This window comes from Hippopotamus amphibius, chromosome 8 (genome assembly GCF_030028045.1).
Source record: "Hippopotamus amphibius kiboko isolate mHipAmp2 chromosome 8, mHipAmp2.hap2, whole genome shotgun sequence".
NCBI lineage: Eukaryota > Metazoa > Chordata > Mammalia > Artiodactyla > Hippopotamidae > Hippopotamus > Hippopotamus amphibius.
In genome coordinates this window covers 216037-238543 of record NC_080193.1, presented here as the reverse complement: position 1 = coordinate 238543, position 22507 = coordinate 216037, and the positions used below count along the sequence as shown (strand labels likewise).

General features: G+C 68.7%; 2 protein-coding genes and 1 non-coding gene across 4 annotated transcripts; all 3 read left to right on the top strand.

Annotated features, from left to right (window-relative positions):
• The first annotated feature begins 17 nt into the window (after nt 1–17).
• On the top strand, nt 18–5775 carry RANBP1 (RAN binding protein 1). Its single transcript, XM_057743974.1, has 6 exons — nt 18–327; nt 1289–1425; nt 2877–3034; nt 4165–4293; nt 4842–4907; nt 5352–5775. The coding sequence occupies exons 1-6, from the start codon at nt 313–315 to the stop codon at nt 5465–5467; spliced, it is 621 nt and encodes a 206-aa protein (XP_057599957.1). The 5' UTR covers nt 18–312; the 3' UTR covers nt 5468–5775.
• Nucleotides 4945–5070, top strand: LOC130859742 (small nucleolar RNA SNORA77). The gene has a single exon (XR_009055296.1). It is a non-coding gene; the product is annotated as a small nucleolar RNA SNORA77 (small nucleolar RNA).
• Nucleotides 5776–7945: 2170 nt separating the features above from the next.
• On the top strand, nt 7946–21596 carry ZDHHC8 (zinc finger DHHC-type palmitoyltransferase 8). Of its 2 annotated transcripts, none has more exons than XM_057743818.1 (11): nt 7946–8019; nt 14792–14913; nt 15077–15234; nt 15312–15484; nt 15692–15794; nt 16215–16306; nt 16467–16608; nt 16778–16898; nt 16971–17080; nt 18300–19300; nt 20386–21596. In XM_057743818.1, the coding sequence occupies exons 2-11, from the start codon at nt 14877–14879 to the stop codon at nt 20555–20557; spliced, it is 2109 nt and encodes a 702-aa protein (XP_057599801.1). In that variant the 5' UTR covers nt 7946–8019; nt 14792–14876; the 3' UTR covers nt 20558–21596. The 2 variants fall into 2 exon arrangements, with proteins under 2 accessions (XP_057599801.1, XP_057599799.1); XM_057743816.1 differs by lacking the exon at nt 7946–8019 and adding an exon at nt 8518–8662.
• The last annotated feature ends 911 nt before the right edge of the window (nt 21597–22507 follow it).

The following is a 22507-nucleotide window of genomic DNA, read 5'->3' as shown; positions in this document are numbered from 1 at the left end:
GGACTGCGCGCTCCCCGGGCCGCCGGGCGGGCCGGGCATGCGCCGCGGGCGTTTTGGCGGGAAGCGCGGGGCGGGCGGGACAATAAGAGTGTCCGCCGCCGGAGCCAATAAAGCTGCGCTGGTTTTGAATAGCGGCGCGTTTCCCGCCGCCGGGGTCAGGGGTCGGGGTTCGGGTCGCGGGGCGGAGGGAAGAGCGGGCAGGCGGGCGGCGCCGGCGCCAGACGCGGAGGAAGGAGCTGCGACCAGCCGCTGAGAGGCCGCGGAGCCCGCGACGACCGAGCCAGCAGAGCCGCCGCCGCCGCCGCCGCGCCCATGGCGGCCGCTAAGGTGGGCCGGGCCGGGCCGGGCCGGGCCGGGCGGGCGGGGGCCGGGGCCGCTACCGGCGGCCACGTGGGCGGCCCGCGCCGCCGCCAACCCCCGCCGGCCTGCGGGCTCGGGCGCGGGGCCGCGTGACCTTGGGGCGGCCGGGCCTCGCGCTCGCTCCTGGCCGCCGGCCTCGCGCTCGCTCCCCGCGGGCCCGGCACCGAGACGACCCCCGCCCGCCCGCCCGCGGCCCGCGCGGGGCCCCATTCATCCGGTGCCGGCCCGGGGGCAGCCGTGCGGTCCGGCCGAGGAGCCGGTGAAGGCCTGCGATCTGGGGCAGAGCGCGGACCTAAGTCTGGGCGTCTTATTCTCCGGGGCTGCGGGTCGCCAAGCCACGTGCTGCACGAGACATCCTCAAACGTGATCCTTTGTGCCCGGTAGTTAGTTCTCTTCGCTGGGTCCCAATCCTGCGGCCCTTACTGGTTTGAGTTTTCTGGACTTTACAGGCGTGATTTTCCCAACCAGGATGGGGTTGCTGGCAGCGCTGTGAATTCTGCATATAAACGCTAGCGGCCTCATCGCAACTTTTTTTTTGTTTCTAAGCAAAAGCACAGGTTTTTTTCACCCGGTAAAAACTCAAAGGGTTGCTTTTGTCTGGAGGGTAGCGCTCCTCCGGAGGCGCTCTTCCATTCCTGCTCCTGTCCTTAATCCGCACTCAGCAGCATCTTACAAAGGAGGAGGCCTGGGGCAGTTTCTCCGGGGCACGGGGTGGGGGGGCTTTCAGGAGCCCAGTCCGTCTGTGCAGGTGTGGTTGCTGCATCTGGGGGAGGGGGAGTCCAGTGTCTCACTGCAGATCCCAAAGGAAAGTTTTGGGGTGAGAGGCTTTTTTAAGCCCTCGCTTTGTGGTGAGGCCCTTCACGCGTGAGGAAGACCACTGTGGGCTCTGGCTCGAGCAGCAGGGTCACGTCTCCACCCTCCGCCGCAGGACACCCACGAGGACCACGACACCTCCACCGAGAATGCCGACGAGTCCAACCATGACCCCCAGTTTGAGCCAATAGTCTCTCTTCCCGAGCAAGAAATTAAGACGCTGGAAGAAGATGAAGAGGAGCTTTTTAAGATGTAAGTTGGTGTTTTTCTGGAAGTAGGCGTCTCCAGCACATTGGTAACTGTTGTTTTCACAGGTGTCAGGGTCTTAGTCTAATCTTTGACCACACCGAGGGGTTTGTGATGGCTACGCCCACGTGGAAATCAAGGCTGCTGTTAGGATTCACTCATTCCAACTCCTGGGTGCCCCTGCTGCCCCGAGGCCAGTCCTGGGGAGGGCACGGGCACTCCCAGGTATCCTGTTACCACTGCTCTGTCCATGAGGGACGTCTCCCCAGACCCCTGTCCTGGCCACGCTTGCCTCTGAGACTCCCGCAGCCCCCTGCCCCTGGTTGAGCTTTGGGTGGTTCACCGTCGTTGTTATTTTTCCTTCAACGTGGGGACAGCTTGAAAGCCTATGAACTTCTGATTCAATACTTTTAATGTACAAAATAACGCTAGGATTCACAAGTAAGAGTGGGCAGCGTCACAGTCATCAGAGTTACTTGTAAAAGTCGTGTGTGATTCCCGGCGCCTTCAGCAAGAAGCTACAGGGGCCGTGTCAGTTTGAGGCAGTGCTCACAGAAGCCACGTGTCCAGATGTCTCCCACAGAGGGACGGCACCGCACAGACACGCAGGATCGCGGGAGATGCACATGTAGCTACAAGTTAGTGGAGACGGGGGGAAGCAAACTCCCCCCTTCACGTTCCGTCCAGGAGGCCAGGTTACGGTTCCAGTGCTTTGCTGGGGGTCGGGGAGGGAAGCAGGGAGGGTCAGCAGTGCCGCGACCCGTCCCTCTAAAGCAGGGAGGCTGCAGAGACCACCCCTCCCCGCCCAAGGGCCTGGGGAAGGAGAGCTGTCCGCACACCTCGGGTCTCAGAGGGTGCTGGGCAGCTCCCTAAACTGGTTTTCTGGTCCCGTGATCTGCCCAGAAGTGTTGCCACGCCTCCTGACAGCGAGGCCTGTGGGCGCGGCCTTCATGATGGTTCTGGGGCCGCCTCGTGGGGATGCATCTCCCTGGACCAAGCTGAGTTTGGAGAGCAGAGTCTTGCACGGGAAAGGGGCCGGCAGAGCTGGGGTCCTGTGGGGAGGCAAAGGGCGGGCTGTCGGGCCAGAGCCTGGTGGCCTGAGCGGAGGCCTGCAGCCGCATCTCCCCAGCAGAGGCAAGGCTCCGTGGCTCCTGCCTGCTTCTGTGCTGCCGCTGTGGCCGCACGGACACCAGGGAACCCCCGCCCTGTGCTGGCAGTCTCACCCGGGGTTTGGTGGGCCCTCTGAGAGGTTAGGTTTTCCTGTGGGAACACGTTGCAACTGTAGGAATGTTTTTCTCTTTATCATGAGGTGGAAACTTGGAGTTTGTGGGGCCATTTTGCTCTTCTGGTGACATCTTGATGTGTGGTTCTTGGAGTGAAAGAAAAGCGGCGGGGGTGGGGCTCGTCCGTCCTCTCCTGTGCCCGCCTGACCCCTCTCTCAACCGCGTTCCTCGTAGGCGGGCCAAGCTGTTCCGGTTTGCTTCGGAGAACGAGCTCCCAGAGTGGAAGGAGCGGGGCACCGGGGACGTCAAGCTGCTGAAGCACAAGGAGAAGGGGGCCATCCGCCTGCTCATGCGCAGAGACAAGACCCTCAAGATCTGCGCCAACCACTACAGTAGGTGCCCGGGCTGCGCGCCGCAGCAGGGCCCCCGCGTGAGCGCCACGGCCGCTGGGCACCCAGGCGACCCCTGGCAGGAACCCCACAGTCCCCTCGGCCTTCACACGCCAGACCGCACGGCCGTGCCCTGCTGGCCTCCCACCCCGCCCAGCCGGCCGGCTCTGGCCTGGTCCTCATTCTGTAGCCCAGTGACGTGCTTCCCCGGGGCTTTTCCCAGAGCCGGGCCGGTCACCGGGTGGTTTTCTGTGAGCTGCAGGTGGGTCCCGGGCCCGGCGCCCCGTAGGCATGCGGGCTTCCGGGGTATCTGTGGGCTGGGATGAGCCATCTCGGGCCAGAATGTGACGTGTTCCTGGGGCTGGGCACATCCTGTATCGTGGGAGGCTGCTGCCAGGGTCACAGGGCGGGCATGGCCCTGGGGTGCTCCTATTCTCGTGGGAGTTCATTCCCCTTGAGTCTTTGTGGGGCCTGAGAAGCTGGGCGGCGGTGCTTCCCCCCCAGCCGTGGCTCCGTCTGCTGACATACAAGCAGGTCAGGAGGCCCTCGGTGTCCACTTCTGGTGCCTCCTTCCCTGTGGCGTTCCTGGGCGCTGCAGGGCTGAGGGTGGCTGCCCTGGTCTGACCGTGTGCCCTCCTGGGTGCCCACCCCACTTCCTGGCTTCTGCCCCTCTGCTGCGCCCCACTTTCTGTGGGCCAGGTCCCTGATGGTGTGGCCAAGCACGGACGCAGCCCCTCGGTGGGTGACCTGTGTTGGAAGGGCTGGGCCAAGCAGGCCTTATGGCCTGTCTGCCCTTGGTCTGAAGGCTGCTTGGACAGGGCAGGGCCAAGGGGCTGGGTGTGAGCAGCCATGGTGACATTGGAGCCCTTGGCTGAGTTGGGATTGGAGACCCTCGTTGCGGTGTCCTCATGGTCAGCGAACAGGCCACCCTGTTCCCAGATTCAGGGAGGTCCTGGTTTTAAGTGAACAAGGGGTGTTTTCAGAGGTTTGGGTAACATCTCGATCCCACGGGACTTTGTTTAGGCCTGGTTGGCAAACCTCAAACCTGTCTTGCCCCATTTGGGGCCTTCAGGGGTTGGGCTGGGTGGGCCGGCGTGGCAGCCGCACGGTCCTCACAGGGCTTCCTCCTTCAGTCACACCGATGATGGAGCTGAAGCCGAACGCAGGCAGCGACCGCGCCTGGGTCTGGAGTACCCAAGCCGACTTCGCCGACGAGTGCCCCAAGCAGGAGCTGCTGGCCATCCGCTTCCTGAACGCCGAGAGTAAGCGGGCCGGGCCAGCCTGCCACCGCCTCCTAGCAGCGTCGCGGTTGGGTTGCAGACACCAGTGCCGTTGCTTTCCAGAGAGAGCCGACGGCAGCTGGGACGTGTGTGGTGGGGGCTGTTCCTGCCCTGCTGTCTGGTGGCCCTTGGGAACGGGGCCTGAGTGCCCTTGAGGCCGCCCAGATTCTGAGCCCACAAGCAGGGCGGTTCTCTCACTGAGCTCACAGGGGCTGTGCTGGCCGCGAGGGCAGTGCCCGGGCAGACCTCGCCCCTGCCGGGTGTCTTTCCAGCTCAGCTCGTCAAAAGCAGCACCCCGTGGGACTACCTGCAGCCGAGTGGACCTCTTCTCTGCTCGGGGAGCGGAGCCCGCGGGAGAGAGCAGAGCTGGCAGAAGCAAGGCTGCCCTGCCCTGCCAGGATGGGCGCCGAGTCAGGCGGTGGGGGCGGATGGGCCTTGTGAACCTTGGAGCTTCAGGCCCGCCAGGAGCCCGCTAGGTTCCTTCCCTCGCGGCTCAGGAACCTTAGGGACGTCCTCTCTTGTCTCTGCAGATGCACAGAAGTTCAAAACGAAGTTTGAAGAATGCAGGAAAGAGATTGAAGAGAGAGAAAAGAAAGGTGCCAGGTGCCCGGGGGTGGGAGCGCCAGGGGCTCCGCAGACTCACTCTGCACCCGGCTGCAGCCCCGGGCGGGTGCTTTTTCCGTCTGCCACAGCAACGCGCTGGGGTGCTGTGACCGCTCTGACCTGTCAAGGGCAACGCAGCCACCCTAGCACACAGGTGCTTTCTGAGGGGCGAGCCGGCCGTCCAGGCCTGAGCACGTGCTCCCTGGCCTGGCAGCCAAGTCACGAGGTCTCCTGGAGCCCCCCTGGGGCTGCAGGGACGTGGAGGGGTCCTGGGGGCCCCACGCTTGTCTCCAGGCCTCCTGACCGGGGTCCCAGGCGTGAGCACATGTTTTCCTGCTGCCCCCGAGGCGCACAGGGAAGTGGCTCGTCTGCTGCCGCGGGGCGGGGTGGAGCAGTTCTCTCTCTTACCGTGTCCCTGTGTCCCTGTGTCTCGACAGGATCTGGCAGAAGCGACAGTGCCGAGAAAGTAGCTGAGAAGCTGGAAGCTCTTTCGGTGAAGGAGGGCACGGAGCCCGAGGACGGGACCAAGGAGGCGGCTGAGGAGAAGCAATGAGTTTGCTCCCATTTTTTCCTTTCTCCTCTCTCTCCCTGTTTTCTTTTTTTTTTTTTTACTTTCCCCGCCCTTTCTTTTTCTTTTCTTTTTTTTTTTCTGTTTAATTTTTTACAAGGGACTTTATATAAAGAACTGACTTCCAGCATTCAGGTTGTTTTTTTTCTAAGTTTTTGCCCTGATGAAGGCGACTTCAGAAAACCCATTACCCAGTCGTGAGGATGTACTGTGCTAACTTTCTTTTCCATAGTGGAAACACTTATTTATAGTTATCAAAATAGTGAATAAACAACACATTTGAAACCTGCTCAGAGGCGGGACTGCGTGTGTGTGCGCGCGCCGGCCGTGTCCTGGGACAATGGGTTCCGTGTCCTGGGACAATGGGTTCCCGTCCTCCGCCGACAGACTCACTGCTGCGGCCCTTGGGCCGTGGTGCGTCTAAGCCGGTGCTGGTGGGGTGGGTGGGCTGCGGAAGCCAGCGCCATCCTGGAGGCCTGAACAGCCCTGCTCTGCCCCACGGCCAGAAGCAGGGAGGCTCTTTTCCTGGCCTTTGGGGGAGAGAGAGGAAGCCTACCAGGTCTTGGCTGTGGTGCAGGGAGACCAGTGGGTCTCCAGGCTTCAGCCGGGGGTCTCTCGTGGGCCTTCAGCCCCGGCGGAGCTGCCCATCCACAGCTCCTCAGCCCATAGCCGTCCCCGGAGACCTGTCCACGTGCTCCTGGCCCTCCATCTCGGTGGAGGTGGGGACGGCTTCAAGGATGCACACGGGTTAGTGCCACTTTGGGTCTGTCCTGTAAGGTGGGAGGTCCTAAGCAGTGGAGGTTCTCCAAGCGTGTGGTTGTGCCTGTGGTGGCCTGTGCCCCGGGAGACCGTCAGGCTTGGAGGAGCTCCCGTGGGGGAGGGGGAGGGGCACGGCAGGAGCTGACCCCTGCAGCACCTACCAGAGGCTTCCATCGTGGCCCAGTGGCCCTGGCCTGCCCTCCCTCGGTCCCATGTCCCATTTAAACCTCACTTCCTTCAGTCCTCAGACTGAAGACCTCACTGGCCCTTGTCTCATGCTGGCATCTCTAGGCCTCACTGACTCACCAGGCGCCTGTGGCCGTCCTTCCTGCCCAGGGAGGGACGTGGAAGCTTTTGCACCTTGCCACTGTGGTTGTGTTGCTGGTGGAGGGTGCGATGCACTGACCTGAAAGGCTGGTGCTGGGCCTTGGTCCTCCTCTGGGGAAGGGCACCCCTGCCAGCACGGAGGGGACACGGAACATCCCTGCTTTGGCCTCTAGCACATGGTGAATCCCAGTTGCTGTGAAACGCCAGGCTGACTTCCCTTCTCAGGTGAGGAGATGTCTCCAAGAGGCGAGCCCTGAGCAGGGCAGCCCTCAGGGTGGCGAGGCGACAGCAGTGCTGTGACCAGGCTGCACTGGAAGGTGTGACACCGAGAGGGCCCCTCTGAGCCCCCAACAGGTGTGTGTCCAGGCGGACGCCCCTTGGCCCCGAGGCCAGGGAGTGGAGGTGGGGAGCAAAATGGCCGCTCTGCTCCAGGCCAGCCCCCTGGCTTGCGGCTCAGGCACTCTCTCTGCTGTGCTTGGGAGAGGGCACCTGGGCCACAGCCTCGCTGGGTCTGCCCTGCCCGGGACCCCTGTGCTCAGGCAGTCGGCAGGGACCTCTCCGAGGGGGACATGCACCCTTCCTGCTCACGCCCAGCAACAGGGGCTCCCTGCACAGCTCTCACCCCACACAGACCTGGAGGCCCACCAGGGGCCTCGGTGTGCTGGGCTGCAGAAAGGCAGGATCCGGGGCCAGATCCTGACGGGGCTGCAGTGTGTCCTCAGGCCCCGAGGCCTCCTGATGCTGAGGCGGCCCGGCTGCAGAGAGGGGGTGTCTGCTCTCTGCTCACCTCTGGGCCCTGGGCCTCCTGGAGTGGGTGGGCTTCCCGATGGGCAGCGGCTGTAACTGGGGTTGTAGGAGGGAGTCCGTCACCATCACTGCTGTCCAGCAGCTGCATTGATAACTCCGTTCTGGCCCCCAAGCCCAGGTCCTTTCTAACACCTCAAGGCCCTGCCTGCTGGGTCTTCCAGTCTGAGGAGCCCCAGGGCCTGTGCAGCGACCCAAGGAGGTGGCCGCCGGCTTGCAAGGGTTCTGGCCACAGAAGAGCAGATGCCCTGCGTCAGGGAGGTCAGGGACCCACATGGATTCCGACCTGCGAGGGGGGGTGCACGGGTCTTGGTTTCAGAGCAGAGGGCCCTGGGGAACATGTTGGAGGGAACTGACAGGCTGATCTTCACTGTGGAGGCTGCGGTCCGCCCATGCACGGCCCAGCCCTGCGAGGCCGCCGGTCCACCTTAAGCGGTGGTGCTTGGGGGTGGGATTTCCTGCAGGAGGTGGGCCTGCCGGCGGGCCTATCCCAACCGGGGGCAGGGTGCCTGCTCTTCCCGAGGGGCGCGCCACTCTGTCCTGGGAGGCCTGCAGCCTGGGCCGGGACGCAGAGGGACCGGCACCCCCGCCCTCCTCACCCTGCCTGCTGGCCGCTTGGTCCAGCTCAGTGGCTCAAGGGCCGTGAGGTGGGCAGGGGAGAAACAACCAAGGTGCCCCCGCAGTGTCACGATCCCGCATCCCCGTGAAGGCCTCCGGGGCGGGGGCGGGTTCTGGACGGGAGGGGCCGGCCCTACCCGGGAAGAGCTCCGAGGTGTTTAGGGAAAGGTCTGTGTAAGCAGGGCCCAGGAAGGGACCCGCGTGCCCCAGCGCCAGGGCCTGTGGGTGGGCACGGGGCGCCCGGCTGTCGCGCGTGCATCCGGCGGGCCGGACCTCAGGTGCGCGGCAGCTGCGAGGCTTCAGAGGGTCGCGGGCTCCCCGGCTGGCGCTGCGAGGAGGGGCCCCCGCCGGGGAGGGGCGGCGGCCGGCTCCACCCCGAGCGCAGGGGGCGGGCGGGCGGCAGGGGCCCCTGGCCGCCGGTCCACCTTAAGGGGCGCGTTGACATCAGCACGCCGCCGCCGCCCGTGGGGTGGGATTTCCGCCGCCGCCGCCGCTGCCCGGGTCCTGCCTGTCCAGCCGGCCCCGCCCGCCCGGCCCCGGGGAGGGATGCGGCGGCGCGGCGCCCAGGATGCCCCGCAGCCCCGGGACGCGCCTCAAACCCGCCAAGTACATCCCGGTGGCCACGGCGGCCGCGCTGCTGGTCGGCTCCAGCACCCTGTTCTTCGTGTTCACGTGAGTCGGCCACGGCGCCGGGGCCAGAAGGGGCAGGGCTGGCACAGCGGTGGACGCGGCCCGGCCGGACCCGGGCCGGGGCCGGGCTGGGCCGGTGGGCTGGGCGGGGCGGGGGCACCAGGGCCGTGGGCCACGTGAGCCCCCACCCTGGGCCGAGGGTGATGCCAGAAGCGTGCCCGTCCTGGGGTGCCGGGGACTGGTGAGTCCTGGATATGAGGACACTGGTGTCCGGCGGGCACCCCGTGAGTGCCAGGCGGGCCCTGTGTGCCAGGTGCTGGGCCTGGGCAGGGGCGTGTGTGCGGGGGCTGCCCGGGGTGGGGCTGCAGCCCTGCCCTTCCCACGGGCCCAGTCTGGAGCCACCAGCCCTCCTTGCAAGGACCCGAGGGCGGCTCTCGGGTGCCCTCCCAGCCCTCCGGCCCCAGGCCAGGGCCAAGGTGTTCCCGCGTAGGTGTGGCCTGGCCCGGCTGCCACGTGCCTGTCCCACGACCACAGCCGACGCTGGCCTGGCAGTGCCCGCCACCCTCCCTTGACCTCCTTCTCAGGAAGGCCCAGTGGTCAGAGCTGGAGGGCCCAGGCCAGGCCACCCTCAGGGACACCGGCCCTGGCGGGCGCTGGGACCCTTGCAGCAGAGGGCAGGCACGTCCTGGGCCCACGCAGACCAGGGCAGGAACAGACAACACACGTCCCTCTGCGTTGTCCTGCCCTCCCCCGCCCCGCCCCGGGCTCCTCAGGCACAGGGAGAGGTTGGGGACCACAGGCTGCAGCCTCGCAGATCTGCGGCCACCTCCCGCCACAAGTCCCGGGCCGGGACACAGCCAGGCGACCCGAGGAGCAGCCACGCACGCCTTCCTGGGGACCCAAGGCTTGGGGTGGCTGCAGCCAGTGGGGCGTCTGTTCCGAGGCGGTGGGTACCCTTCCTCCTGAGCGAGGGCACTGGTGGCAGCTCGAGGACAGCGGGGCTGCCTTGGGCGCCTTGGAGGCGGGTGAGCCCCTACCTGGAGCCTGGGCTGGGTGGGCGCCACAGGCTGCTTGAGAGCGTGTTTAAAAAAGGCCTGTGTGGACGGGCTTATTTCTGGCTCTGGCAAGCAGACGTGTGCGCGTCACTCAGATGCTGCTGGCTGTGGGGCCGTGGGCAGCAGGCGCGGGCGGAGGGGGGAGGCGTCCCCCTGAGGCCTCTGGAGGGTGGGGCCCTGCCCCGCTGTGGGCCGGGGTCTTTGGGGGGCCTCGGCCCTGCTTCCCTGCAGCCTGGTCTCCGCGCGCTGGTTCTGGTTTCTCACGTGCCAAGTGCAGCTCAGCGTTTGTCCTCCTGACTTTAAAAGGAATACATGTGCTCTGTCGAGAACTTGTGAGACTCTGGGGAAAAGTTTCACGAGAAATTGAGATCAACCCCCCCCCCCCCCCCAGGAGCTGCCCCACCCCTCCTCCTAGGTGCGCCCTGGCCCCCTGAAGGGTGCTGTGCGAGGCTTCCCTTGGTCTCAGAGGGCCCTCACTGCCCTGTGAGCTCTGCCGGCCCCAGGGGCTGGGTGTGGAGGCTGCCTGCCCTCCCTCTGTGCTCGCTGCAGGGGTTCTGGGTTCTGGGCCCGGTGACCTGGTGCTGAGAGGTTCGGGGTTGCCTTGGGGCAGCACAGGTGTGCCCCGCGTCCTGCCCCGAGTGACCCACTCTGCCTGAGAGACGATGCGGAAGATGGGGGTGCAGGGGCGCTGGCTAGGGTCCTGATGTCCCTCACTCAACAACACCCTCCCCTCCGGCGGGACAGGGATCCCAGCGCCCCGTGGCCACATCCCTTGGCCAAATGGCCATCGGGGAGCCTGGCCTGCTCCCAGCCTGGTTCTGCTGGGCTCCGGCAAGGCGTCGTGATTCCAGAGGGGGTCCGCTGGGGGACCTGGGCTCCGTGACGCTGCCCACAGTGGGCCGGTTCCGGGCAAGCAGGCAGCCCCCTTCTTGGGGCAGGCCCCTCGTCGTCCTGGCACGCACACCTCCGCCCTGTTTCTGGTCCCAGGCCCACTGCAGACGCAGACGCCCGCTCCTGGGCCCTCTCCGCCCTGCCCTCAGGCCCCCGCAGGGTTCTGTTTCCTCTGCGCCTTGGACTTCGCTGGACGCGGAGCGGCCCCGGCCCGCATTCTACACTCAGGAAACATGAGTTGCCCCTTTGAGGCAGGTCCACATAGGCAGCCGCTCCTGGCATCACTCAGGGTGGGGAGCCCAGGCCTAGAGGACCAAGGACCCTTCCCTTGAGCCAGCTCACCGAGGGGCTCGACCAGCAGGACATTCAGACACGCCACTAGGAGAGGCCGCGATGTGGGGAGGATGCCCACAGGTGGGGGTGTCCCCCGCTGAGGATGGGTAGCATACCACAGGGTAGGTTCCTGGTGGCCCTCCTCCTCCAGGAAGCCTTCCTGGGTTCTTGGTACCGTCCTGTGCCCCTGGGCCCCGGGAGGCTCGGTGCCGGGCCGGGTCAGGTGCTGGGAGGGGTCTGAGAGCCCCCAGGCCAGATCTCTGTCCCTGCCCCTTCCTCCTGCTGGAGCCATCTCACAGAGTGACAGGGACCCTGGGAGCATCAGTGGGCCAGGGCTGCTTGGCGGGATACCCATGGCTGGGGCCCACCCTGGGCTGTCTTGTTTCTGTCTGGGCCCAGCGGGCTGACTTCTGGGATGTCACGGCAGGTCCCCAGAATGGGCCTGAGCCTTCCCTGTGCTCAGAGGCCCAGTCGGGCCACAAGGTCCAGCCTAGGACAACGAGGGGTCCGGCCCAGGACAGGCCAGCCTGCGGGGGCCCAGGTGGGCGGAGTCGCTGGCGGGGGCCGCGCGGGGAGGGGGACCCTTGGCGTGAGCTCCCCGCCGGGACTGCTGTGTGTGGCCTGGCTACCCCGGTCCCCGAGCTTCAGTCTTCCCATCTGCTTGGGTGGGCGCGTGTGGCCAGGGGCCCTGCCTGGCCGGACCAGGGCACGGCGGCCTGGGTGCCCTGTGCGTGAGCTCCAGCAGCCAGTGTTGACGAAGAACCGGATTTAAATGAAAACGTCCGAGTTAAATTTTCCGTTCCGCGTTTAGCCGCGGCCGCGCGCTGCCCTGCAGAACCCCCGTCCTGCTCGGCGGTGTCTCCCGCCGGCCTAGGTGGGGCCACGGTGCGGAGGCTGGGAAGCAGGGGGCCAGCGCGGGAGGGCCGGGGCTACCGGTGTCCGGCCCCGGCCTGGTGGGGTGAGCCTGGAGCACCCCCGTCCCTGGGGAGGCAGCGGGGTGCCGTCCCGGAGGGCAGAGAGGTGCTCCCGGAGCCTGGCGCAGACTCAGGCGGCCGGAGCAGGGCTGCCTGCCAGGCCTGGCCCACGGAGCTCGTGTGTCCTCACGCATCCTCACCCCTGCCCGGCCCACAGGAAGCCAGGGGTGTCCAGACGGGGCCGGGGTGTGGGGGTCTGTGGGCGGGGGGGGGGGCGCGTCTGCATCCGTGTCTGCGCGTGAACGCGGGTGCGGCTGTGCCGCTGTGTTCGCGAGCGCGGGTGTCCGTACACACGTCGGCACACACAGGCAGTATCCACACACGTGCGCCTGGAGCGTTATGTGTGTCTGCGTGGGCACCACACACGTGTGCAGGCGTGTGGACGTGCAGGTTTCCTTTGTCTTCTCCCCTCCTTAGCCGGCCCTGGGCCCTGGCAGCGTTGGCTGGTGAGGCGGTCCCGCGGGGCGCGACCCAGGCCGGGGCTCCCCTTACAGTACAGCCTGGGGGTGGAGGCCGTGGCGCGGGGATGGAGCACAGGCTGCCCGGCAGCGCCCGGTCCCGGGGCTGGCGATGGCGGGTGGGGGGGCAGTGGCTCAGGTCCCAGTCAGGGACCCCGTCCCCTCCAGGCTTGCCCAGCACCGGCGAAAGCCCCACCCTGCCGTCCGCAGCACGTGCTGCCCGTGCGTGCAGTGGGCAGGTGGTGCCCGCCATGGGCCGAGGCCGCCCGGCACCTCATTGCAAGCGTTGCTCTGTCACCTCGCGGCTGCTGCCCTCCCCAGCTCCACGCGTGTCACTCGGGGTCACTGAGGCCCAGGGAGGACAAAGCAGTGTGGGCCGCCAGGGCGGGCGTTGGGTCCCTGCCTCGGGTCACAAGCCCTCACGTGCCCGCTCCTCGATTGCGAGATGGGGGTGACAGAAGCGCCGCCCCCCGGCCGGGAGGGTGGGCTGCACGGTCCTCCGCGCAGAGCTGGTGGGCGGTGGGCTCTGAGCGTCTGCTGGAGGAGCTTGCACGCGGTGGTGACAGCCCCGCCACCTGCCTGCTGCCCCTCGTGTCTGCACGTCTGTCCGTTCTTGGCCAGCCCCTCCCTCTCTGGAGCAGGCTGGCTCCCCCACGTGCGACAGTGCCGGTGCCCGAGGGCCATGTCTTCCTTTTGCACAGGCTGCGTGGCCAGCCCTCCCAGAAGGTGCGTGGGGCGCTGGCTCGCGGCGCCAGGGTGGGTCCGCGGCGCCTCCCTCTCCCCGGTTCCGGCCGTGCCCGGCTCGCTGTCAACTGTCTCCACTGGCATCTGGGCCCGTGGCTCCCTCCCACCCTGTTGGGCAGACCACGCCTCGGGGGCCCACCGTCATCCTCCCAAGTGACATTGGATCGGAGGCCACAGACATACATTGAGCTCCGTCCGCATCCCAGGCTTCAGCGTGCAGGGATGGGGAGGGTGCGAGGTGTCTGCTCCGGGCCGCCTGGGCGGGGCGGTGGAGGAAGGCCTCCCGGCGGAGGGACCCCGTGTCCTCAGGCTGTGCGTCACCTCCACAGCGGGTCCCAGAGCAGAGGAGGGGGTAACTCACAGCTCCCAGCCTGCCGCGTGTGCTGCCTGCCGTGGGAGCAGAATCTTTAAATAGCCTCTTGCTTTCCACTAAAAATAGAGACGTTCCGCTCCCATGAAGGTGGCTGCTGGGCGGTGGGGCTGGCTCCCGGCCAAGGCAGGCGTGGGCACGCCCGTGTGGCCGGCGTGTGCTGGGGCGGTGGGCAGGGCCACGGGCACGACGCTGCGGGTGGCCACGGTGCCCTGTCCCCGTGGTCAAGGCTGCTATGGGGGATCCCTGCCAGCCCCCCAGCTCCACAGAGGGCCTGCGTGCTGGGAGGGAAGGAGCCCCACTGGGTCACAGCGGCCACGGGAGAGACGGGGAGCCTGAAGCCAGAGGGGCTTCGTGGTGGCCTCGTGGGCAGACTCAGGGACCTGCTGCAGGGTTGGGGCGGGGGGGCCACAGGCCACGTGCCCAGGGACGGGCGGGTCTCCCCAGCGGGGGTGCTCCGGGCAGGTCCTGCGAGGGCTGAGGAAGACGCTGTCTGGGCCAGAGTGCTCACTGGGAGGTGTGTGAGACCTTTGCAGGGAGCTGACAGTTTAGGAAGGCTTCATGGAAGAGGGGGCAGCCTCGGAGCCAAGTGCCTAGGGGTGATGAGAGACGGCGAAGTGGTCGGGGGGGCCGCCACGCTCCTAGTCTGCAAGTATTCTGCGCTGCCCTACGGAGAGTAAGGTGACAAACTAAAAAGAAGAGGGAGCCTGGGCGTGGGTGCACCCGGGGCCCAGGCCGTGAGACCGCACCCCTGAGGGAAGAGCAGGCCTGACCCCCATGCATGTACAGACCGAGGCCTGGGCCCCCCCGCACCAACCCCAGAGCCTCCCTGACAACAGGGCCCTGCCAAGCTGGGGACAGGTCTGGGGGAGGCCCAGCGCCTGAGCTGCCCGCTGGGTCACCGGCCTCTGCCTGTCAGAGTACCTGGGCTGAGCCGGCTCCTTTCGTGTCCTGGGCTCTCACCCTCCACGTCCCCCGCGCAGGGCAGGGGACCTGGAAAGATGACCAGCTGGGGCGGGAGGGTGTGGCTCGGTTTTGGCAACCCCTCCAGCCTATGGGCCTCTCTGAGCCTCAGTCTCCTCAGCTGGGAGTTGGGTTCCCAACAGGTGCTCCAGGGCGGCCGGGTCGGAGCCGGCCCGCACGGAACCCACGCACAGGCCCTGAGGGTTGAGTGGAGAGGCAGGGGGCCCGCGGCGACAGCGGTCTCCCTGACGGCCTCGCCGAGCACTGCCCCTGCGCGGGCACGCCCCGCCCCTCTGCCCCGCGGCCCCGCCCCTCTGCCCCGCGGCCCCTCCCACACACCTGCCGCACCCCCAGACCCCGTTCTGCCCTGCCGTCCACCACAGGTGCCCATGGTTGACACGCGCTGTGTCCCCAGCCGTCCCTGTCTACAATGGCATCCTCTTCCTCTTTGTCCTGGCCAACTTCAGCATGGCCACCTTCATGGACCCTGGCGTCTTCCCCCGAGGTAGGGTCCTGTGCTGGCGCGGTGCATCGGCTCGCTTTCGCCAGCGTGTGAGGGGCTGGCCGAGGAGCGCCTGGCCGGGGGCGGGGTAGGCGTGGGGGGCGGGGCTGGCCGCGGAGGGGCTCTCCCGCCAGGGGAGTCACGCCGCGCCGCCCCCGGCCCACAGCGGATGAGGACGAGGACAAGGAGGATGACTTCCGGGCCCCGCTGTACAAGAACGTGGACGTCCGGGGCATCCAGGTCCGCATGAAATGGTGCGCCACCTGCCACTTCTACCGCCCGCCGCGCTGCTCCCACTGCAGCGTCTGCGACAACTGCGTGGAGGTGACCGCCCGGCCCGCCCCCCGCCCGCGCCCTCCTCCCCTGCCCGCCGTGCGCCCTGACGCGCTGTTCCCGCCCAGGACTTCGACCACCACTGCCCCTGGGTCAACAACTGCATCGGGCGCCGCAACTACCGCTACTTCTTCCTGTTCCTGCTCTCGCTGAGCGCGCACATGGTGGGCGTCGTGGCCTTCGGCCTGGTCTACGTGCTGAACCACGCCGAGGGGCTGGGCGCCGCGCACACCGCCATCACGTATCCTTGGCCTGACCACAGAGGCGGTGCGGGCCGGGGACACGTCTCACGGGGGACCTCGAGGCGGGGGGGGGGGGGGGCGGTCGGCAGCCCGGAGTCGCCAGGGAGCGCGCCTGCGGCCCCTGGTGGGTGGCGGGAGGGGGCGGGGCGTCTGTCCACAGGCACCTGCTCTGCGCTCTTGCACGGCCGTTGGCCTTAACGGGCCAGCATGGCCGTCATGTGCGTGGCCGGCCTCTTCTTCATCCCTGTCATCGGCCTCACCGGTTTCCACGTGGTGCTGGTCACGCGGGGCCGCACCACCAATGAGCAGGTGCGGACCCTGGGTGGGGCCGTGCGGCGACAGGCGCGGCCAGGGAGGGTCCCTGAGGGGCTGAGCAAGGAGCCAGGGCCGCCCAGGGGCGGGCGGGGGTGGGGGGCGGGCAGGGCAGGGCCGTGGGGTCCCTCGGATGATGGGCGGCTCCGGTGGGGAAGCTCTGGCCCTGGAGACCCCGCGTGGGGCTGCCCTGTCCCCTTTCTCGCCCCCGTCTGTGGGCACGGCAGCCCCCGGTGACGCAGAGCCCAGAAATGCCACGGCTGCTCGCAGGGGCCGACGCTGGTGACCGGGGTGGGGGCCCCCGGGCCGACCCTGGCCGACTCACCTCTGAGGAACCCCCACGTCCCCGCCTGTCCCGCCGCCCTCCTTGACCAGACCCTGGGTGGCCAGGCTGGCTGAGGAGTCCCGTGTCCGCAGGTGACGGGGAAGTTCCGTGGGGGCGTGAACCCCTTCACCCGCGGCTGCTACGGGAACGTGGAGCACGTGCTGTGCAGCCCCCTGGCGCCCCGGTGAGGCCCGGCGGGTATCCAGGCGGCCCCTGCGGGGTTTGGGGTGGGCGGCCATGGGCCCGCCTCCTGATCCACGGCTGCCTTTGGCGGGTGGGGCCCTGCCCTTGGTGTGCGATCAGGCCAGGCCGCCCTCGCCACGGACCCCTCTACCCTGGTGCAGGTATGTGGTGGAGCCGCCCCGGCTGCCCCCTGCCGCCCGCCTGAAGCCACCCTTCCTCCGGCCGGAGCTCCTGGAGCGAGCGGCACCGCTCAAGGTCAAGCTCAGTGACAACGGGCTGAAGGCTGGCCTGGGCCGCAGCAAGGTGGGGGCCCGGGGCTGGGTGGGGGTCGGGCGAGGCGGGAGGTGGTCAGGTTGGAGGGGCCTAAAGGGGACGGCCTGGCTGGAGTGGGGGAGGGGTCTAGGTGGGAGCCCCCAGTGAAGCCCTGCCCCTGGCCTGTACCTTACACACCACTGACCACGCCCCCTCCCAGTCCAAGGGCAGCCTGGACCGGCTGGATGAGAAGCCGCTGGACCTGGGGCCACCGCTGCCCCCCAAGGCGGAGGCCGGCACGTTTGGAAGTGGTCTGCAGACCCCACGTCCGGGCAGTGCTGGTGAGGTGGGGCGGCCAGACGGAGGGAGGGGCACGGGCTGACCTCAGTCTGACCGTGGCCCGTCTCCCCCAGAGAGCGCCCTGTCGGCGCAGAGGACCAGCCCCCCGACACCCGCCATGTTCAAGTTCCGGCCTGGCTTCCCCACGGGTCCCAAGGCGCCCTTCTGCGGGCCAGGCGAGCAGGTGAGGAGGCCTGGCCCTGCCTGGAGGTCCCGAGGCCCCGCCCCGGAGGCGCCGCCCAGGCGGCCCCCCCCCCCCCCCCGGACGTCCTGCCTGAGGCCCGGCCCCCAGGTAGCACCACCTGAGGCCCCCCCACTGCCAGGCCTTGCCCCTGAAGGCCCTGCCTGGTTCACAGAGGGTGTGGGCACCCCAGCTGGGGCTGGCGGAGGGGAGCGGGGCAGGGTGTCCTGGGCGGGGTTGCCTGCTGGCTCTCGGCGCTGCCCCCGGGCGCACGGTGGGCCAGGAGTTGCACCATCAGTGCTCAGGGAGGCCCCGGGGCCCTCAGGAAGGCTTGGGAGGGATTCGAGATTGCTGGAGGAAGCACCGACGGCCTGAGCGGGGGACCCAGAGCCCTGAGGCTCCCAGGCTGCCGGCCTCCTTCATGGCCACCAGAGGGCAGGCCCTCGGCTGGGCCGGCGCACCCGGACCAGCCCCGGCTCCGGAAAGCTCCCTCCAGGACTGATACCCTGCCTGGCCCTGCCTCTGGGGCCTGCCGGTCTGGGCAGTGGGTCTGGGCCTCCCTGGCCAGTGCCCAGTGGCCCTGCTTGGAATGAGGAACTTTCGGCAGGCTGCCTCCTTCTTGGGAATGTCCTGGATCCCACGGAGGGTGCAGCCGGTTGGCCAAGTACCCTGAAGCCACTTTTGTCCCCACCCACGCACCTTCTGGGTTTTGAGGTCCCACAGGCTCTTGTCCCAGCCCAAATCCGTGTGCCTCGGATGATGGAGGATTCAGAAGCCCCTCCTCTCTGTCGTTGTGGCCGCCCCGAGGCGGCCGGGCTCCGAGGGCACCGCCCTGCTGTCTGCAGCCGCCAGCCCTGGCTTTGCACTCCCGCCCAGACCCCAGTCGTGGGTGCCGGGCCGAGGCCCTGGGTCGCTGCGTGGCTGCTACGTCCCTCTGAGGTCCTGCTCCAGCGGCCCCTTCGTCCCTGCGGGGGGCTGGGCGGGAGCAGGTGCACAGCCTTCCCTGGGGAGGCGCTGGGGCCCCTGCTCTGCTCCACCCTGTGCCCGCTTCCCTCTGCGCGGCGCAGGGCGTAGGGAGCTGCTGGGGACAGCTGGTCGGTTGCACCTGCCGGCACCTCTGATGCCACCACGATTGCAGCCTCCTGGTGGGCACAGGACACCCGGTGAGCGGGCAGGGTGCAGTGGGCGGGCGGAGGTGGACCTGTGCCATCTCCCCCTGCAGGTCACGGGCACGGACTCCCTGACGCTGGGGGAGGACAGCGTCCACAGCCTGGACTTTGCATCCGAGCCCAGCCTGGACCTCCCTGACTACCCACCCGGCAGCCTGCGCACGGCCTACCCGCCATCCCCGCCACTCAGCGCCGCTGACACCTTCTCAGGCGCCCTACGCTCCCTGAGCCTCAAGGCGGCCAGCCGGCGGGGCGGGGACCACGTGGCCCTGAAGCCCCTGCGCTCCGACGGTGGGCCCCCCACGCCCCACCGCAGCCTCTTTGCCCCCCACGCGCTGCCCAACCGCAATGGCAGCCTGTCCTATGACAGCCTGCTGGACCCCGCCTCCCCCAGGGGCCACACGTGCCCAGCCCACCCCTCGGCCGGCGCCGCCGGCTACCGCGCGCCCTACCTGCACGCAGGGGCGGCGGGCGACCCGCCGCGGCCCCCGCCCCGCAGCTTCAGCCCGGTGCTGGGCCCGCGGCCCCGGGAGCCCTCGCCCGTGCGCTACGACAACCTGTCCAGGACCATCATGGCTTCCATCCAGGAGCACAAGGACAGGGAGGGGCGTGAGCGGCTGCTGCGCCCTCAGGCCGACGCGCTCTTCGGCGACGCGGGCGTCTACGATGCCCCCGGCCCCTACGGCCTGCAGCAGGCCAGCGTGCTGTCCGAGGGCCCCCGCGGCCCTGTGCTGCGCTGCGGCTCCAGGGACGACCTGGTGGCCGGGCCTGGCTTCGGGGGCGCCCGCAACCCCGCGCTGCAGGCGTCGCTGTCCTCGCTGTCCAGCGCCGTGAGCCGGGCCCCGCGGACCTCCTCCTCCTCCCTGCAGGCAGACCTGGCCAATAGTGGCGCCACGGGGCCCCGGCCCGCCAGTGGCTCGCACAGGTCGCCGGCGCGCCAGGTCCCTCCGTCCCCGCCTGGCACTCCCCGCTCGCCCTCTTACGCGGGCCCCAAAGCTGTGGCCTTCATCCACGCGGACCTCCCGGAACCGCCGCCCTCGCTGGCCGTGCAGAGGTGGGTGCTTGGGGTGCGGTCGGCTGCCCGGCACAGGGCAGGTGTCTGGCTGCCTGCAGGGCCTCTTGGCCGAGCACGTGGGGGCTGCCCAGGGGGCCTGAGGCTACCTAGGGGGGTGGGCTTCACCCACCTCGGTGGCTCCTGGCGGCCGGTGTGAGGGAGGGGCGCCCAGCTCCACGGACGCTGCGGCAGGTCCCGGGACTGCGGCAGGAGAAGCTGCATCCTGAGCCCGCTGCCTCACACGCGCCCCAGCTGGCGCAGACACAGCACGTGGGGGACCCTGGGGTGCGTCCTCTCAAGATGCTGCCACTGTCCGTGTCCAGAAGGCCACGTCTGGGGGACAGCCTCCCACAGCAAACCGTGCCACTCTGGGTACCACGGTCCTGGCCCTCGGGGGACACACAGCCCCAGGAGGCCGGGGCTTCCCCGCTCAGAGATGGGTAGACCGAGGCCCGGGGGGGCAGGCTGGTCCCAGGCCCACGTGCAAGAGCCGAGCGCCTGCGGGGCACACTTGCTCACCGGGGCATCACCTGGCGGCCGTGCGCACAGGCTGGGTTGGCGAGGTCCCTGTTGTGGGTGTAACAGCCCCAGAGGGGGCGGCTGTGAGGCAGCCCGGGGAGGGAGGGGCTCCTGCCCACGCGCGCTGGACAGCGAGGTGCGCGCCCTCGGTCAGTGCCGGGCAGGCTAGAGGGCAGAAGAGCAGCCCCTCGTTTCCTCAGAGGGATCAGGGAAGGGGCCACGTCGTCACCCCTGGGCTCCCCAGCTCAGGGCGCCAGGACAGGGCAGGGTCCAGGGGCGCGCCTGGCCGGCACCTACCCGGCCTACCCATGTTCTGTGGTCTGTGCCGAGAGGCCTGGGAGGGGACGGCGGCCATGCTGACACCCGTCTGTCCCGTGACAGCATGGCCCGCCCCGGCAGGTTCTGCCTCCTCCCCGTTTTCGTGCGGTGCGGTCCGGGCTCGGAGGCAGGGCTGCGCAGCACTCCGCGTGTGTCTGTGTCCTCTGTCTCGCTGTTTCCGCTGCCCCTGTGCGGCCGTGGTCCCGTGTTCACCGTGTGTGCGCGTGTGTGTGCTTGTTTTGATGCAGGGACCACCCTCCGCTGAAGACCCCCCCAAGTAAGCTTAATGGGCAGTCCCCGGGCCTGGCCCGCTTGGGGCCTGCCACCGGCCCCCCGGGGCCCTCCGCCAGCCCCGCCCGGCACACGCTCGTTAAGAAGGTGTCCGGCGTGGGTGGGACCACATACGAGATCTCGGTGTGAGGACTGCCTGCCACCGCCGCCGTGGCGCCACGGGAGCCAGCGTTCCCCCAGCGGCGGCCCCTCCCAACGCCTCTGCCCCGGGAGACGAGGCCCAGGCGTGGTGTGGACGCGTCGGCGGGAGGAGGACCACGCCGACGCCGGCCTGTCCCTCGTCCTCGGCCGTCCATCCGCGCGTCGGCTCACCGGGGCGTGGCTGGGCCGAGGGCCGCGAGGCTGCCGGATCTGCGTGTTGGTGGCCCTGCTCCTGCGAGCGGGGGCCGCGAGGGGGCGTGGACCACACCTGTGCCCCCCGAGGTTGTCACCGGGCCAGGGCCCACCCACTTCCCTTACACGTGGGGCGCTGTGGCCCAGAGATGGACAGAGAGGCCTGGGCCCCTGGCCGTCCTCCCAGACCGAGGGCCCCGCTGCCCAGCTGCTCCTAACCGTGGCCTTCCAGGGGCCCGCTGGAAGCTTGTAGCTTGGCAAGGCCCACTCGTCTGTAGGGAGTCCGGGCCCGGCCCGCAGGCACCCAGCTCCGGGACTGCCCTGGGTTCTGACGGACAGGTGGACGGACGGACAGACGGACGGACAGCCAGCCGTGGGTGGGGTCCTGGCTCCGTGTGTCTCGTCTTGCCCAGCTGGTGGGCGCGTCCCTGTGTCTGTGCGCTGAGCTGCCATGCCGCGTCCCCTGTGTTAACGCTTGGGCCCCCGCTGCCCGGAAACTCGCTGTAACTGAAGCCTTAACCTCTGCTTTACGCTCTTGTGGGAGGCGACGGGGGCGGGGGGAGCAGACATGGAGGCTGGATGCTGCCACAGGGGGCCCACGTGACCCCGAGTCCCCTCCCTGCAAACTGGAGACCCCCACCCGAGGCACGCGAAGGCCAGGCCCCGCGGGAGCCTGGGCGCCCGTGCGGGAAGCACATCGGGGAGGGGTCGGAGTTTTGTCTGGCGCCAGGGACCCGAGAGTAAGCACACGGCAGCGTCCGCTTGCGTTGTGTCTGTTTTATGTTTTTATATCTACATCTATATATCTATAATTTTATTAAAAAAAGAAAAAGAGTCATTTCGATCCTTTCCTTGAGCAAGGCCAGGGGCCCCGGGCGGGGGCAGACGGGGCCAGGCTCCGGGAGAGGTGGTGGCGGGCAGTCCGGGCACAGACGCTCTGCGTGGGCGTCTCCGTGGCCTCAGGCCAAGCTGGAGGCCTGGGCGGTGGGGACTGGCCGGCGGGTCTTTGGCTGCTGACCGGCTTGAGGCTCCCTTGGGTCTGCGTCAGCCCTGGCGGTAACGGGGCGTCTGGAGAGAGGATGGGGCTGGGCCCTGGGATCCCGGGAGCAGGGGGCGCCCGCCGGCTGGGGACGTCCCGCAGCCGCGCTTACTGGACCTCTTCCCCCCCCCCCACCCCCCCAACGTGTCTGGGGTCGGGACGCCGGGAACCCGCAGCTATTCGGGGACTGGGTGGCTGGGGCAGGGGCCGGTCCTGCGTGGGAGGCCAGCCGGCCCTCGGAACCTGAGCTGGGCGGCCCTGCCCCCGGCTGACCTCCGCCTCTCTGCTTCTCTCTCACGGGACGCTGCGGCCCGCAGGGGGCGGATCGGCACCTGCAGCCGTGGACGGGGGCCGCGTGGCCAGCCCAGGGTGCCCCCCGGCCTGCACCTGTGCCACCTCGGCCCCCCAGAGGACCGCCCGCCGCTGCGGGCCCCCTGGAGCCCGGCCGCTGGGGCGCCCCCCCTGGGGGCTGTGTGCCGTCTGCACTCGGCCACCTCCAGCCTCTTCCCCAGCCTCTCGGGGCCTGAATGGGACACCAAGTAGGCGACTCCGTGGCCCGGGCGGCCATGCTGCCACGGACCCTAGGGTGTGGTCCCCTCTCCACCAGCTGCACCTCGACCGACCCCGAGAGCCCACCGGGGCCCGTGACCCTGTGCCCGCCCGGCTCAGGAAGCCCCCGCCTGCTGCAGTGGGTCCAGCACCCCAGG

Excerpts from the sequence above, each read along its gene's own strand:
- RANBP1 (XM_057743974.1), top strand. Across the intron at positions 3,035-4,164 it reads GATCTGCGCCAACCACTACA|TCACACCGATGATGGAGCTG; the intron begins GTAGGTGCCCGG and ends TTCCTCCTTCAG. Across the intron at positions 4,294-4,841 it reads CCGCTTCCTGAACGCCGAGA|ATGCACAGAAGTTCAAAACG; the intron begins GTAAGCGGGCCG and ends TTGTCTCTGCAG.
- ZDHHC8 (XM_057743816.1), top strand. The coding sequence starts at position 8,559 with ATGCCCCGCAGCCCCGGGACGCGCCTCAAACCCGCCAAGTACATCCCG. Across the intron at positions 14,914-15,076 it reads CCCTGGCGTCTTCCCCCGAG|CGGATGAGGACGAGGACAAG; the intron begins GTAGGGTCCTGT and ends CCCGGCCCACAG. Across the intron at positions 15,485-15,691 it reads GCCGCGCACACCGCCATCAC|CATGGCCGTCATGTGCGTGG; the intron begins GTATCCTTGGCC and ends TTAACGGGCCAG.